The sequence below is a fragment of the Neodiprion fabricii genome, chromosome 3, assembly GCF_021155785.1.
Source record: "Neodiprion fabricii isolate iyNeoFabr1 chromosome 3, iyNeoFabr1.1, whole genome shotgun sequence".
NCBI classification, from domain to species: domain Eukaryota; kingdom Metazoa; phylum Arthropoda; class Insecta; order Hymenoptera; family Diprionidae; genus Neodiprion; species Neodiprion fabricii.
In genome coordinates, this window is record NC_060241.1 from 29791501 (window position 1) to 29805959 (window position 14459).

At 41.8% G+C, this 14459-nt stretch overlaps 1 protein-coding gene across 14 annotated transcripts in view; it reads left to right on the forward strand.

Annotated features, from left to right (window-relative positions):
- Positions 1–14459, forward strand: part of LOC124177323 (peripheral plasma membrane protein CASK) — a 142025-nt gene that overhangs the window by 34123 nt on the left and 93443 nt on the right. For all 14 annotated transcript variants that reach the window (XM_046559570.1, XM_046559576.1, XM_046559574.1 and 11 more), the window contains 3 exons: positions 308–497; positions 753–874; positions 7280–7459. In XM_046559570.1, the coding sequence (XP_046415526.1) occupies positions 308–497; positions 753–874; positions 7280–7459 (492 nt within the window). The remainder of the gene's footprint in view (positions 1–307; positions 498–752; positions 875–7279; positions 7460–14459) is intronic.

Below are 14459 nucleotides of genomic sequence, written 5' to 3' on the forward strand. Positions count from 1 at the left end.
CGAAATTCTCTGGTCTTGTCATGCCTTACAATTATGATGCTTAATTAAAGGGGAACAAGTAGCTTGAGGCTTAATTTTGTCAAGAGTTTCGTTAACATTTATCATCAAGTTGGGTATAAATTTAAGGAGAGAACAACTTATCTCACAGTTTTGAGCGATTTATAACTCTGTTAAAGAGAGACCGGAAGTTTTTCAATCACTTTCAACGTATACATTTACATTTATATTCGTGCATCGTTGTCATTTTTTGTTTTCCTCGCTGTTGTGTATAATGAATATAAAAATGTGTGTATATTTTGCGTGGCAGGACCGTGACAAGGGCGCGGCGCGAACACATTTAGGAGGCACGATAGAAGAGCTGAAGAAATTCAACGCAAGACGGAAACTGAAGGAGGCCGTAATAGCCGCCGTCTCGTCTCCAAAGTGGCACACTCACTACCCAGAGACGAATACCGACAGTTTTTCAGACGTCGGTGACGATGAACTCACCACCACAGGTTAGTCGGGTCGCAACACGTGCCCAACCATGTCAATTCATCCCCTCCTACCTTGAAAGTATAACACGATAAGACTGACCCGATATTCATTCCATGAAGAAGGGGCTTAGAAGCTTTGAAAAAAGAGAGTAATACCATTCTGCCCAGCAGGAGAAACGGTTATCCAATATTGCTAATTGATATCGTGACGCGTGTGTATGAAAAAAAAAAAATGCCCTTCAGTCAAATATTGAACGATCAATTTTCGAATTTCAGGAGCCGTAGCGGAAATTATAGACTCTCTCGACGGCATCGAAATACTCCAGGAAAGTGCCAAACTTTCGCGAAGTGAGATTTTAGCAACTGTCGATGATCTTACACTTCGAGCAATATTGGAGGTAAGCTGGGATCAAACGTTAAGTCGGGGGACGCGACAAGTATCCATCGATTTTATTCGACACTGTTCTTGTTGCTCCACTGCGCTAATTAGCAGTGACCCGATACCCCTAAAATTTTCCACTAAAACTGAAGGTCAAATTTCACATGCAGAATTATGTGCAGATGTGCAGTTTTCTGCATGGCCACTTCTGCGTCAGTTTTTATGCTGATGCCTCGAGTAATCAGACTGATTTATATATATATCAAATATCTAAATCCTGACGAAAGTGGTCTCAAGATCAATGGTCGAAGGTCTTCGAAAGTAGGAAATAAACGAGAGTGTAACTAAGACTTCTGCATACAGCGATTAAGCAGAATCCTTTTGAATATGATTAATGGATTATTTTCGTCTCGATATTTTATCTGACAAAGCTACGGAACTCGATCATATTTACAATAGGTCTCTTTATGAAAAATGAAGCGTCGATCAATTACTGGATTAAAGTTGAAAATGATTAAGGAAAAAATGAATCTGCTAATTGAATGAGAGAGAGATTGAAGTGGAATTGATAACACGGAAATTGGAACGTCTGTTCGACGTTACGTCAACTGATATTAATGACATATAAAAGAAATTATCGATGTCAAATTCAATATACCACAGACGTCCGAATGATGGGTTACAACAAGCTTGAAAATGACACTGAAAAATAAGCAGAGGGCCGTTTATCAGGGCCAGTGTTCAAAATTTGTACCTCACGTCCTTTTCTGACATTCTCTTACAATTATTGTTGGAAACGTTCTACCTGCACTTATATATTTTCAAAGGCTATATTTTTCCATGTTTACTAATTCCAGCTCACGTTATCTATAAATTAAGTGTGATATTCTGCAAAATGCATATGGAACATTTAATATTCGTGCGTCACAGTAATCTGACAGTCCGTGAGCTTGTTGAAAAATGAGCGTAAAAGAGATCAAAACTAGATCCATTGGAAGCATGAATAGTTTTGCACTTTGATATTGTCAAATAATGCTGATTAAGCTCAATCTTTACCTAGAAAACAAAATCTGCGTCAATTGACGATAAATTCGTTAAACAACGAGAACTCGTCCACGCTCAAATCACCTAACTTACGTAATCCCGATTTTGTATAAGGTGAAATTTATCATACATCTCAGTCAGGAATAGTATCACAATATTTACCAAGCTTATACAAGAGTTGAACTAAAGAAAAGTGGTAATAATTGTGTTAATTGCAAACACTTGAATCGCCAAAAAATATTGTGAATGCAAAACTGCGTATTTACCCTAAACTGAAACGAAAGCATTTTACCGACACTACAGAAGATTCAAAAAATCTGTTACGATAATAAGATCAAGAGCCGGGTTAGCGGGCTAATTGGCATTATTGTAAAATATTGTCATTCGATCGACCTGTTTGACATATTTTTTTTCCTTCGCTGTCGATCGGAGAACAATTTCATCTTACAAAAACAGCATATGGCACATCTTTATCAATTCTAAACGGAAGACAGAGAAAGTCGTCGAGTAAGGAGTGTCAATGGCTATCATACACGGTTGACGTACTGCCAACGATTGATGAGAGCATTCATGAGTGGCTATAGCTAAAGGGAACAGGTATCTTTGCGGGCTGAAATACCGACAGTGATCCTACTACACAGAACCTGAAACGGTGGTTATGTCGTAAGGAAGGAGTTCGAAGTAAAGTCTCATAGCTTTTGGGTAAGGAAAGGGTGATAAGAGAGATAGGTAGGTAGTTCGTTCACCGTCGATTGCACGTTTTATGATTATGAGGGTACATCGTTGGGGCAGTTGGACCCTCTCGGCTCTCGGATACGTAAATCTCCGATACTTAGGTCGGGCAATTTCCTGTTTTCTTCCTAGCGAATGCTGTTCAGGCTCAAATGCTGGAATGAGAATGTAGCGTGAGGTTTAGTTCAAGTTTCGAAGTATCCTGGGTAGTACAATTTGAAGTTTCTCTATCTGATGTAAGAAGTATAATTTCAGTAAACTAATACCGGTATAGCAATATTTTGTACTTTGAGATCTAGTGATAAAAAATTGTATCAACATTTTTTTTTTTGGCTCTGCGTATTTTTTTTCCTTCGGAATTATCAATTCCTCTCTCCAGTCAACCGAATCAGTTCTCACGTTTATTTTGGTCAGATAGGCATATTTACGAACAAAATAGTTTCCACTGATCGTTTTTTAACCTAATAGTATTTTCACCCTACAGAAATCGAAATTCCGAACTTGGTCAAGAATGGCACAATCGATACGAATGATTTGTTTTTATCATCGTTATTGTTATAAATCTCATTTGTTGAAGTAGAGAGAATTCGAGTACCCACACACAGTGCATCGATGCTACTCTACGACATTTCAAAAGTTCTGTTTCAGAAGAAATATACACGTAGTTTTTTAAAAACTTCTTCTATCTAAATTCTTTTAAACACTACAATGTTTGCTTAAAACTGTTATTCGTTGAACTTGTATATTTTTTTTTCAAGTTCATCACTCTTTCTTTGTCAGTGGTATTAATTATAGTATCCTTCACAAACTTGTTCTTATCAAGTTAGGAAGGTTCGTTTCGTAAGAGACAACTTTTGGTACCGTTGGACATAAACCTGTTTTTTCAATTTACTAAATTCATAATGAAGCATAATTTTATTAGACTTGAACTACTTTCAGAGCCAACTGACGAGTCTTATATACAGCCAAATATCGTTAGTTCACTTAATCGTGAGACTGTTGAAACATTTGCGACAGCTTAGCGTCAAGACTTTCTCAAAGTTACACGTTATATGATGGTGCCGTCAAGGTAGGCATCTGCGATACAAACTTGAAATCTTGGCCTCGAAATCTTCCCTTCAGCCACCTCTTAATTTCAGTGCTCAACTACGGCCACGAATAATTACTATTTGGTGATGATGATTTTTTCACGCGAATGTTTCAGCGCCGGATAAATACGTGAAGAATTGAAGAGAAGGACTTGGCCTGACCTTAACTCGTAGGATAAATATGCAAAGCTATCTCGTAATTCATTTAAATGCTACGGCTGTTACGACATTATAATCCGTTAATGTAAAAGCCTCGCATACATTCTACGACGCGACTACGCGAGATAATCCAGCCAGTGAATTCACTGCCATGTATTTGGTGGGGAAAAGTTGTAAAAAAAAAAAAAAAAATATATGAACATTCTCAACGTCTTCTGACCCCGAGAGCTATTGTGGAATTGCTCCGGTTGCATTTACGGTTCACTGAAATACATTTCAATACTTTTAATACAGTAGCAGGAAGTGAGTTCTGTGGGAAAAGTTGTATTCCGTTTAGATTTACGTCGCAACTTATAACTTCAGTATACCGAAAAGCATCGAGAATCGCGATAGATTTTCTCCCACGATGTAAAGAAGCAAGCAAAGTTACACATACGTTCGGTTTTCTCCACCCTTTTATCGTGCCCCATAATTTAATTGGATCTTCGCTGCGATAAAAAAATTATACTCTACTGCAAAGAATAATCGACCTCAAATCAAATAGAAGAACGGAAATGATTTCGCAGCTTCTTTACTAGATATTCGAAAGTTTGTGACATGATGTTCCCCATACTAATTTCGAACTAAATTTATATCATCGTATTATCGTGGCTCTGTGATTACCGGAACAATTGTTTACACAGAAAAAAAGGAGTTAGCACCGAGGAAGCTATTCCTCATTTACATACGTCTACGAGAGAGTGTTCGGGAACTTAGTCCAATTTCCGTGACAATTCTCATGTAATCCGGTTTGGCAGCCGAGTAGATTGTTATCCGGTATAGAGCTAGGCTTCTTCGGTTCCCTCTTGTTTTCTCAGTAATACCTTTGTCATCCTAAAACCATTTGACACACTCCGTTCCAATGACTTTATTCAATCTCGCGAAACAATTGAGACGGAGTTGGTAACGCCAGGTAATTGCTACAGCAATGATCGATGTTGAATACCTTCGCGGTATCGACAAGTATACCAAAAGCTCTCGGAACCTTGAAATTTGTTCTTTCTGGTGACCTAAAGTTCAAAACCATTGTCGCAAGAATTAAGCGATACGGAGACACTATTAGATCATATACGCTATCGTATTTCCACTGCTTCCTTAATAACACAAATGAGATGATATGTCATCGGGACATATTTCGTGTTATTATGGCTGGCATGATATTCTATTGTATGCAATAGTTGGACATTTCGTTGCATAAGATTTAATACTTCTTGACATAGTCACGTTGAGAATTCTACTCGGGAAAAAAGCGGTACAACTTTTTCAAAGTCAGTCGATTCGACGATGTACCGACACGCGTTGGAAATCGCGTAAGGAGGACAAGGGCGTAGGTACGATGAAGTTTTAACGATCTGCTTCTGAATCAATTGCGTGAAATTTTGCGAACGGTCCGTACTCATCGTCAGTCCTTTGTAACTTCGATTTCGCGCGTCGGCGACGATCAGGGAAACGCGACGAGAGTGCGAGGTAACGATTTATCCGACGCCGGCGTCTGCGCGTTGACTCGAGATAAGAGGGAAGGATAAACTGTTGCTCGCGGGGATTTTTTCGTTCATTATTTTTCCCCCCTTTTCATGTTCGGTAGAGGGAGTCCGACGGCTTTCCAGCAGAGGCGACACCCTGCACGTTTCGGAAAAGTCGAGTTGCGCTTATCCGGCGCGTCGCCGAGACGGGCAAGCGCCCTGAAACCAAAATGGCGATGAAAATATCGTGACAACGATAAACAATATTCACCGACGAGCAAGTTCTCCGGCTCCCAAACATCGAAATGGACACGTACCGATAATCGTTTTGAAGGAAAAACGAAAACGAGACACCGAGAGACTCGTTGACATGACAGGATAGGCAAGGGCAAAAAAGGGCGGGGGAATATTGTGCGCGTTGGTATGTCTCGGGAGTGATATCACGGCCAATATGCACCTTTACCAACTCATGTTCATCAATGACGCCGAGCTAGCCGGCGACTTGCTTGAAATTGCCGGTCTCCTGGTGAGTTTCGTTCTCATATACACGAATAACACGCGACCTTTCGATCCGCTCTTCGCGGTCGCTACAATCTTCACTACGTTTTCATACGCGACAATCCGCAACAATCGGTGTCCGCCTATGTTTTCTTAGGATGTGTTACTCCGCGTCACGTGTCCGGCACATCCCGGATACATTCCTCTTATCCGTCAGTCGAGTTAGGCCCGTTTAATGTTGAGGTGTTGATCGATCCTGGATATGTGCGACTCGAGATTAACCAGCGATTAGAATTTATCTGAAAGGCGAATCAAAGCTCGCCAAAACTTTTTCCAAAGGATTTCACCCTGGTTCTAGAGGGTGTGTTTCGCGACTCGTTGGACGCAGGTAGTTCCGGACGGCTCTGGAACAATGAAACTTTCCCGATTGAGCAAACAAAGTCTATACATAGCTCGCATAAGACCGACCTCGCGATAAGAATGCCTACCATAGGTTGAGAACTCACTCAAACAACCTCTTAAAGGCTCCCAGTTCCTGGCTTTGTCTCGCCTCCTTAATCCGTTCCGAAGTTCCATTCGTAGTAATACGGGCAGTAGTTCTTCTTACTTAGCGCACAATAATATATTACCTACCTCGACAAATGAACGAACCGTAGCTTCGCTGAAGCTCATATATTGTACACTAGCGTCAAAAACTATAACATCTAAAAGGTCGGAACACCGACTTCCGGCTGCAAAATATTTCTCTGTTAAGTAACACCTGCATCAAAGGTGGCTCAGAACAGAATCTGAGCAGAGTTACGTATCATCATCAATAATCTTCAGCAGTCTGCGAGGGTTTTGCAAGCTATTTAACGTACATCCAACTTCAGATCTGTGGTTTCTTTTCTTCTTCTTCTTCTTCTTCTTCTTCTTCTTTTATAACGGCCCGTACTGATGTTATTTAGGGGATTAGTTTGCAACTCCATTCAATCTGAATTACGGATCTGACGTCGCACCGTTTGTTGTCTCACCCCGCGGGAAACTGTCCACCGTAATTGAGTTTGTCAAGGTGGCGTTGACGGGAAAATTAGGTATCTGATCGGCACATCATGATTAATTTGGCTACTCTCGGTGGACTCAAACTCCTTCCTGGTCTATGATATACGACATCCAAGGTTACGCTGTGAAAAAAATTTCGGTGATAATGCAACGGTGCTCGAATTCTGTACCGAGGCGCAATCTCAGTTTCAATTATAAGATCGGGGTGTCCGTGGATGGATTACAAAAATTTCTTACTTCCATTATTTCCATCAAATAAACCTGCACAATGTCCAGTTGCATCCACTGTCAAGCAGCATTGACGGTACCTTAAAATGTTTTCATCGCGTTTCTCTCAATTCTCTTCTCTGCCTTTTGCAGCTGTACGATAGAATCTCGAGCAGAGTTCCTACGCCGACAAGGGCGCCTCCCACCGACGCAGTCCAACGTGCTCGCGAGGTCGAAGAGGTTCTGAAAGAAGCGGAACTGTCAGCAATGAGGAACGTCGATCGTGCCGATCTCCGAGAGCTCCGGGATCTTCTGGTCCAGCCGCATCTCAAGGTGAGTTAATTTTCACTTGCTTATTTATTTATATTTATTACGTGCGAGTGGCCCGGAACTCTGTCCGAAACTGTTAGCGGCCAACCATTTGAGTAAGTTATTCATATCATTGGTGCAGGCTGAGTATCGCGTGTGAGAGTCGATAGAGATGAAATTTTTATACTTGAGAATACCAACCTCTTGGAATCGCTCCGATAATGTTCAAACTATCCGTACACTAGGGTAAATGGTGCCCCTGACGTTACGATATTCTATTATTGAGAGCCGATACGTTCGGTATAAGGGTGGTAGTTTCACGTACCGCAAAATGTTCTCAGCACGTCTCGATCGCCAATGTCAATTGTACAGTTACATTGTAAATTGTTGCTACTTTTTCTCGTGAAACCCGATTGACTTTAAGCAGCTCCACTTTAAGTGTATGGAATTGAAGAATAACGGCGTTACTCGAGGCTGTCAAATATTAGGAACAAAGAATTTACACGACATTCGAAGAGCAATTCTGGCCCTGGCATCATCAACATTTTACCGCATGGCTCTGCTCGAGGGATTTTCATTCCATCTAATTCACAGATTCGAATATGGAACGTAATTATTTAAGCTCCCCTGCGTACGCCCCCTGCCAAAGAGCAAAACATAATGAACAAAGTGCTCAGCCGTACCGCGACTGTCTCGCTCGGGTAACGAAATAACGGCCAAGATGAATGGCCATTGTAGTTCCTCTGTCGGCTGAATTCGCCGAGGATGAGCTTTGTATGACGGAGAGTGCGTTCGGTGTTGTGTCCAGGAGGAACAAGAGGGTGCTGTTGCATCAGATTTTAAACAGCATTAACGTCTCTTCGGTTCGACGTGTGCCCTGAAGCTCGTTATCGAAGAGGCTTTTGCAAGTTTCTCTACACATCGAGGCCTGCGCTATTGGGTTCACGGGGGTCTTCAAGTCTCGCGTAACGCGTTTCATTTATGTTTGAATTTCTGACATGGTGCTCCCGAGTAATTTCCATCGTGATGGGCTGGCCAATTAAAACGCGTGAGGTAACCACGGCGAGGCTTCGGTACACCGAGGCTCACCTTCCTGCTAACTGCAGGGAGTACACAGGCAAGTGCAATTAGACCAATTAAGGAGAGAGGAGAACTCGGCCCCTTGGGGTGTCGATATTGCGGCAAGACTCTGCTGAATTGAATAAAACAATTTTACCCCTACTTAACAGACACCCCCTATAAAATTCTCGTAGGTAATGGTCGCTGCAGAATAACACATCCCCGTTGATCGTCTTCTCCCAACAGCTAAGACCCTGAGTAAAGATGACGATTTTTTGATCGATATCACTAGTTCCTCAAGATATGCGTACGGAATACTATTCTAAAAAAGTATTATTCCTTGCGATTAGGCGTATAGGTGTATAATGTAGGTTTAATATCAACGTATACAGAGGCGGAAGAGATTTTAACTTGTGGAGGAGAAGAAGAGAGAAAGGGGAAAAAGTCAAACATGGAAAAAAAGACGAATCCAGCGACACGTGGTGCACATTTTTAATACAAATACCGCAGAGAGAGAGAGCGTCCTGGGTATAATACCCACCTTAAGGTGCACGTGATAAAAGATTAGTGCTTCCGGTTTCGCATTTCCCCCAGGCGTTTTTTTTAAGAGGTGACCCCATAAGCCCCGACGCTCTTACGCGGTGGAGTGCGAGTGATATCACGGAAAGTTCTTAGAGGAAACAGCCAGCCTGCGTGAGATATCGCAACACGAGGACCACGATTTGTAGCAAATCGTGAGAAAAGTGTAGAAAATTTACAACGGGCTGTTGCGTTTCCGGTTCCACCTCGCGGGCTATTCTCAGGCGGCTTCGCTTTCCGGGGACACGGTGATAAACACGCCGAGAAATCCAGCCCCAGGAACATCGGAGTATGAAAAAACTTAAACCTCGTACGTTGGCGTGACACTTTTTCTTATTCATGGTTCGAAAATTCCAAGTCTACCGACGCCTTTGATCCTGGGATATACCGAACGCGCGGTAATGAGGTCCTCCAGAGGGATGAAGAGAAATCTAATGAACTCGCAATTATTATATTACGAGAATCTGGATATGCCGGCGAGAATCTGCCATGGATAATCCTACTATTGGAAATTCTTCAGAATTACGGCGCGTTTCTTGGATTATTTGCTTCTCCTTCTGAAAATTCTCGTCATATTCAGGATACGTCGAGATAGTAATTGCTTCCCGATCTCTGCTTAAGATTCAACAGCCGGTCGATTCTCTCATTTTTGACAAGTAACTTACTGTTACAAGTTACCTCAATGTAATTATTCCCATTTTCAAAGTTAGCAGCGAACATCAACATACTTTTCATGCACTCTCATTGGGCTACTCTTGACTCGCGACGAACTAATTTCACTTAAAATATCCCACGAAACTACAGCTGCTACATGTTTTGAAATTTTCAACATCCGCCAGGCGACAAAAAACTTTCGTACCATGATCTAGATAATATTGCGCATATACGACCCACGATTTGGTCCGGCGTTGTGTCGTTCTTACCCCGTCTGGGGGAAATCTAAAACTTGACTACCCCCGCATAACGTGGTCTATGTATACAGTTATAGAACAGTTTCAGTAGCTGGGGAAAACCGACTCGACCCCCGACCCCCCCGCCCCTGCGGCAAACCGCATCAGATACATCTCCGTGCGTTAATTAAGTGCGTGGTTAAATGGAAATTTGGTAACAGCGCCAGTCTGTGCTCTGAATCACTTTTAAGGCGTATTGTGTTAAAACCGAGTTCGCGCATTTCCTGAAAATTTCACAGCACCGGGCTTCTTCGCAAACTCATAGATTACGCGTTATCGATTACTGACAAGCGATACCATCGGGAATTTCTCCGTCAACGAAGGAACTGATATTTTTCATCATCGTATCTGAACAACCCAATTCAACGTTTTTCTAGCTTTCCTAACGAAGTACCGCTTCATTCCTGGAGCCCGAAAATATTCTGTAAAATGAAAACCCAACTTTTAGGTCAAAGATCAACTTTGATTCGGCGGAGTACGTATTCGGTTTGCCTTGGTTCTGGGGGTTTGTAAAAGCCGGTAGATATGCAATATACACATAAGGTACTATTATAATTTATATATACATACATATATATATGTATAATTTAATAAGGACACTCACTACAAGCCAACTTCGCGATTATTTTTATCCAATCACGAGTCTCCGATGAATCTTACCGCTAGTTATACCCATACGTATATACTTTTATATAGTTTCAGGCGCTACGTTTGACATTATTGCAACACAGCTGTACATAAATATCTATACATACAATATCTCCGCGTGTATGTAATAATATTCTGTAAACGGGGCAAGTAAATGTAGGTCGATCGTTAAAATTCTCATTCAAAAATCTTGTGGCAACACCGGCAACCAGCTGGGCTAAATAAGTACGCGAACGGGGAATTGGTACTGTATGGATATAATATACTGAATTCAAACAAGTAGTTACAGGCATTATCTCGCACAAGTGGCCATCAGAATGCATGCTCCGAAATCTTTAGATATTTCTATTTCTCGGTTTAATTTTTTTGGACTGCGCACAACGTAGAATGCTTGCTCGATAACACAGGCCTGCGAAATATAACTTTTAATTTCCACCTCAAATAATAATAATGCTTTTTTTTTAGGTACTTAAGATTGTGGAATTAAAATATAGCGCTAGGTTTTTTACAGCACATCGAGATTTATGTTTTTGCATCGTTGAATTGTTTTCATGGAACGCAAATAAAATTAATATAAAACTGAATGTTTGGGTATAAAATGAACAGCATTAGATTCAAACAAGACTATTAAGAGACTAGATAAATCAAACAGACTTGTGATATCTTTTACTCTTGTACCGACGATTCGGTTCATCTCATCATTGAACATGAGCATTAAAGAAAGTAGAAAAACATATCACAAGTCTGTTTGATTTATCTGGTCTCTCAAGTTTTGTTTAAACCTAATGCTGTTCATTTTATGCCCAAACATTCAGTATTATATTATTTTATTTTTGTTCCATAAAAATAGTTCAACGATGCATAAAAATAAATCTCGATGTGCTGTAAAAAATTAGCGCTACATTTTACCCCAACACACTTTAATGCCTGAAAAAAGCATTATTACTCGAGGGGTAAATTAAAAGTTATGTTTCGCAGACCTGTGTAATTGGTGCTTCCGATAGTCCAGCACTTGTTATTCATATGAGACATAAATCAACTATTGAGATATTCCCACACGCCGTTTGCAAGCCCATCGGTACCCGAACCCTCCACTTCTCACCAACAATTCTATACACTCCAATGGCAATACAGGTACGCGCCAAAAGGTTAGCGAACATTCAGGGGCTTACGTGCTTCAAAGTTTTCTTTTTTTCTATCTCCCGCCCTCGTTATCCAACGATTGTTAGAGTGATTCTTGTCTGGCTGGGGGTTTCGGAGCAAAGCAAACGACGAACGGTTAATTCTCTCGCGGTTCGTAGCGCGACCGGAAAGCCAAACACCGTGAAGCTTGCGCTCTCGAATGGTTCGGTTGTACTTCGTATCGTTCCTGGGCTTCGGAGTATTTTCACCTTTTCAAGAAAGTGATATTAAATGCGTCAACCGCTTTGTCGAGCTTGCGACAACGCGGCATCTGGATGAGAAATGTCAGCCTTCGCCCGCTAGATAAGCAACTGTCAGTTGCACCCGTGAAGCCTCTACCAAGCTTAAATATATATGCAAATTATTTGGCACGGCACCCTCTTTGGCAGCAGCACGTATTTTCATCAATTACGTTTCACCGAATGACGTTTCTGCCCGGTGTGCCTCGATCTGCATGGTTGCACAAACAACGAATTATTCACCAGAGTCAAAAACCAGGTCGAGGGTGAGAGCGTCAGCTTTTACAAACGCTAATCGAATGTTTAATACCCCCCTTTGTACGTCATGGCTAATTCCTTTGAAACTCGTCGCAGCTGTAGCTTTCAGCTAATAACGTGCAAGGAATTAAGGCTGCTTGGCTCACGGCGACAGAGGTCACTCGAAGCTCGGCTAAAATCGTAGAAATAAATGAAACAGCCAGGCTTTTTCACGTTCGAAACCATTTCCCCATTCGCCATTTTTTCCCAGCATCACTTTTGTGTGTGTACGGACGATGGGGAGGAACGAATATATGACAATGCTGTTTGTCGCTGGGTTCTCGGTATACTTTCGTAGTTTACTCATATATTATTCCACCGCAGCGAGATACGCGATATTTTAAGAGTTATTCTACCTTGACCGATTTCACAAAACCCAAGCCATCCCTGCAACTCCGTTTCCTTTCATATTTTTCCAAGGACCGAGAATACTGAGCACGTATGTCTCTACCGGCCTGAACGAATAAATTATATTCTTCCGTCTTAATATTTTCGGAAATATAATGCAGCAGCTCACTGTGCCGCAGCACGGGAAATTGTGTGTAACGGTGAAGGAGATAAATGAAATGCATGCAAAACTGGAGCCGGGCTCCTTACCGATTCAAGTCTCGCTCCAAGTTTAAACTCTGACTTGATAGAGGTAGGAGCTCAAGCAGCACCACGTCTCGGTGAAATCTTTGTCAAAATTTAACCAGGACGTTGGAGCCAGGAGGCTTAATTCCCGAAGGAAGAGATGGAGAACGAGGCAGAAATGTAGGGGCGCAAGGCTGCTTGTCGTCAAACTAAATGCAAAAACCTAAGCTCTCTATCTTTGGGCCAGAAGGAGGTCAGGGTCAAGGGTGAAGTCGAACGGTTATTATATGGGAGATTCCGGGAGTGGATCTACGAAGATCCTCCCCCGCAATATCGCGAATCCCGTGGGACACATGCGGCAGGTGATTAAATATTCACCTATCCAGCAGCGGTTGTATCTGCTAGGGAAATAAAAGTGGAGACGGCCTAATTATCCGTATTAGCTACCCAAACCGAAAAGGACGAGGAAAGGGACACCGATTATTGTATCGGGGTCGTTGGTATTGCCGAAAGTTCCCTACGGGTCTTCGGGTTCCCTTTTAGCATCCTGCACGCTACTGTCCACGGAAAATTTCGTGAATGCTGAGCCAGAGTTAGTAATTGTTCTTCCCCGTACGTTAAATTGATGCTGTAGCAAGTTGGAATTATTTTGTTGCCTGGAAGTAATCCTATGTCGGTATATATTCAACTTGGGGTAAGTCAAATGGCTCGAACGTGGCCATTTCTACCCTTGTAATTCAGCGTATGTTGGAAAACGGTGACGTTGCCGGTTATTTATCAACGACAGATTCAAATTCAACTTCGAAATTGAGGCTCGGCAAATTTCTTCCTTTCTTAAGGGTAATTTCATCATTTAAATAAACTGCGGTCTGAGTCCGAAAGCACCAAACTCTTAAGTCGTCTTGACTCGGGAACATAAAAGTACAAAAATCCAAGATTTCGTACGGACTTCACATGCCTCGGCATTAGTGAGTAAAGCACTGATTAGTTCATTTTTATCGTGCCCCGTAATTTTCACAACGACTGAATTATTGACAATATGGCAACAACATCTCAGTATGATGGGGTTAAGCGATAGTTTCTCAAACAAGTTGTTCGCGGTAAAAGTTCACTCCTGTATCGTCTCCCTAACTTCTGTACCCCCCTCCTATTATAGAGCTTGTTTTCGTCTGGTTGTAATAGCAGAAGGATTGATATCCGAACCAATGATTGCCTGCTGACAGACTGCACTTGTTGCATCGAGCACACTCGAGAGAAATTAACTTTACGGTTACGGTGAGGTGGGTATTATTGGCCGATCGTTTACGAACTGGATTTTACCACTCAACTGACTTGTCGAGCAGACAAGCTTTAATAAATGGATTACTTGCAGCTTCAAGCTGGAATTGAGGGTACGTACTCAACTTTCCGATCATTACAGAAACCTACTCGTTTCTTCGTCGCTTGATTTTGCGGAGTTCGTTAGTCTGATTACACTAGTCTACAAAAAAAAAAAAA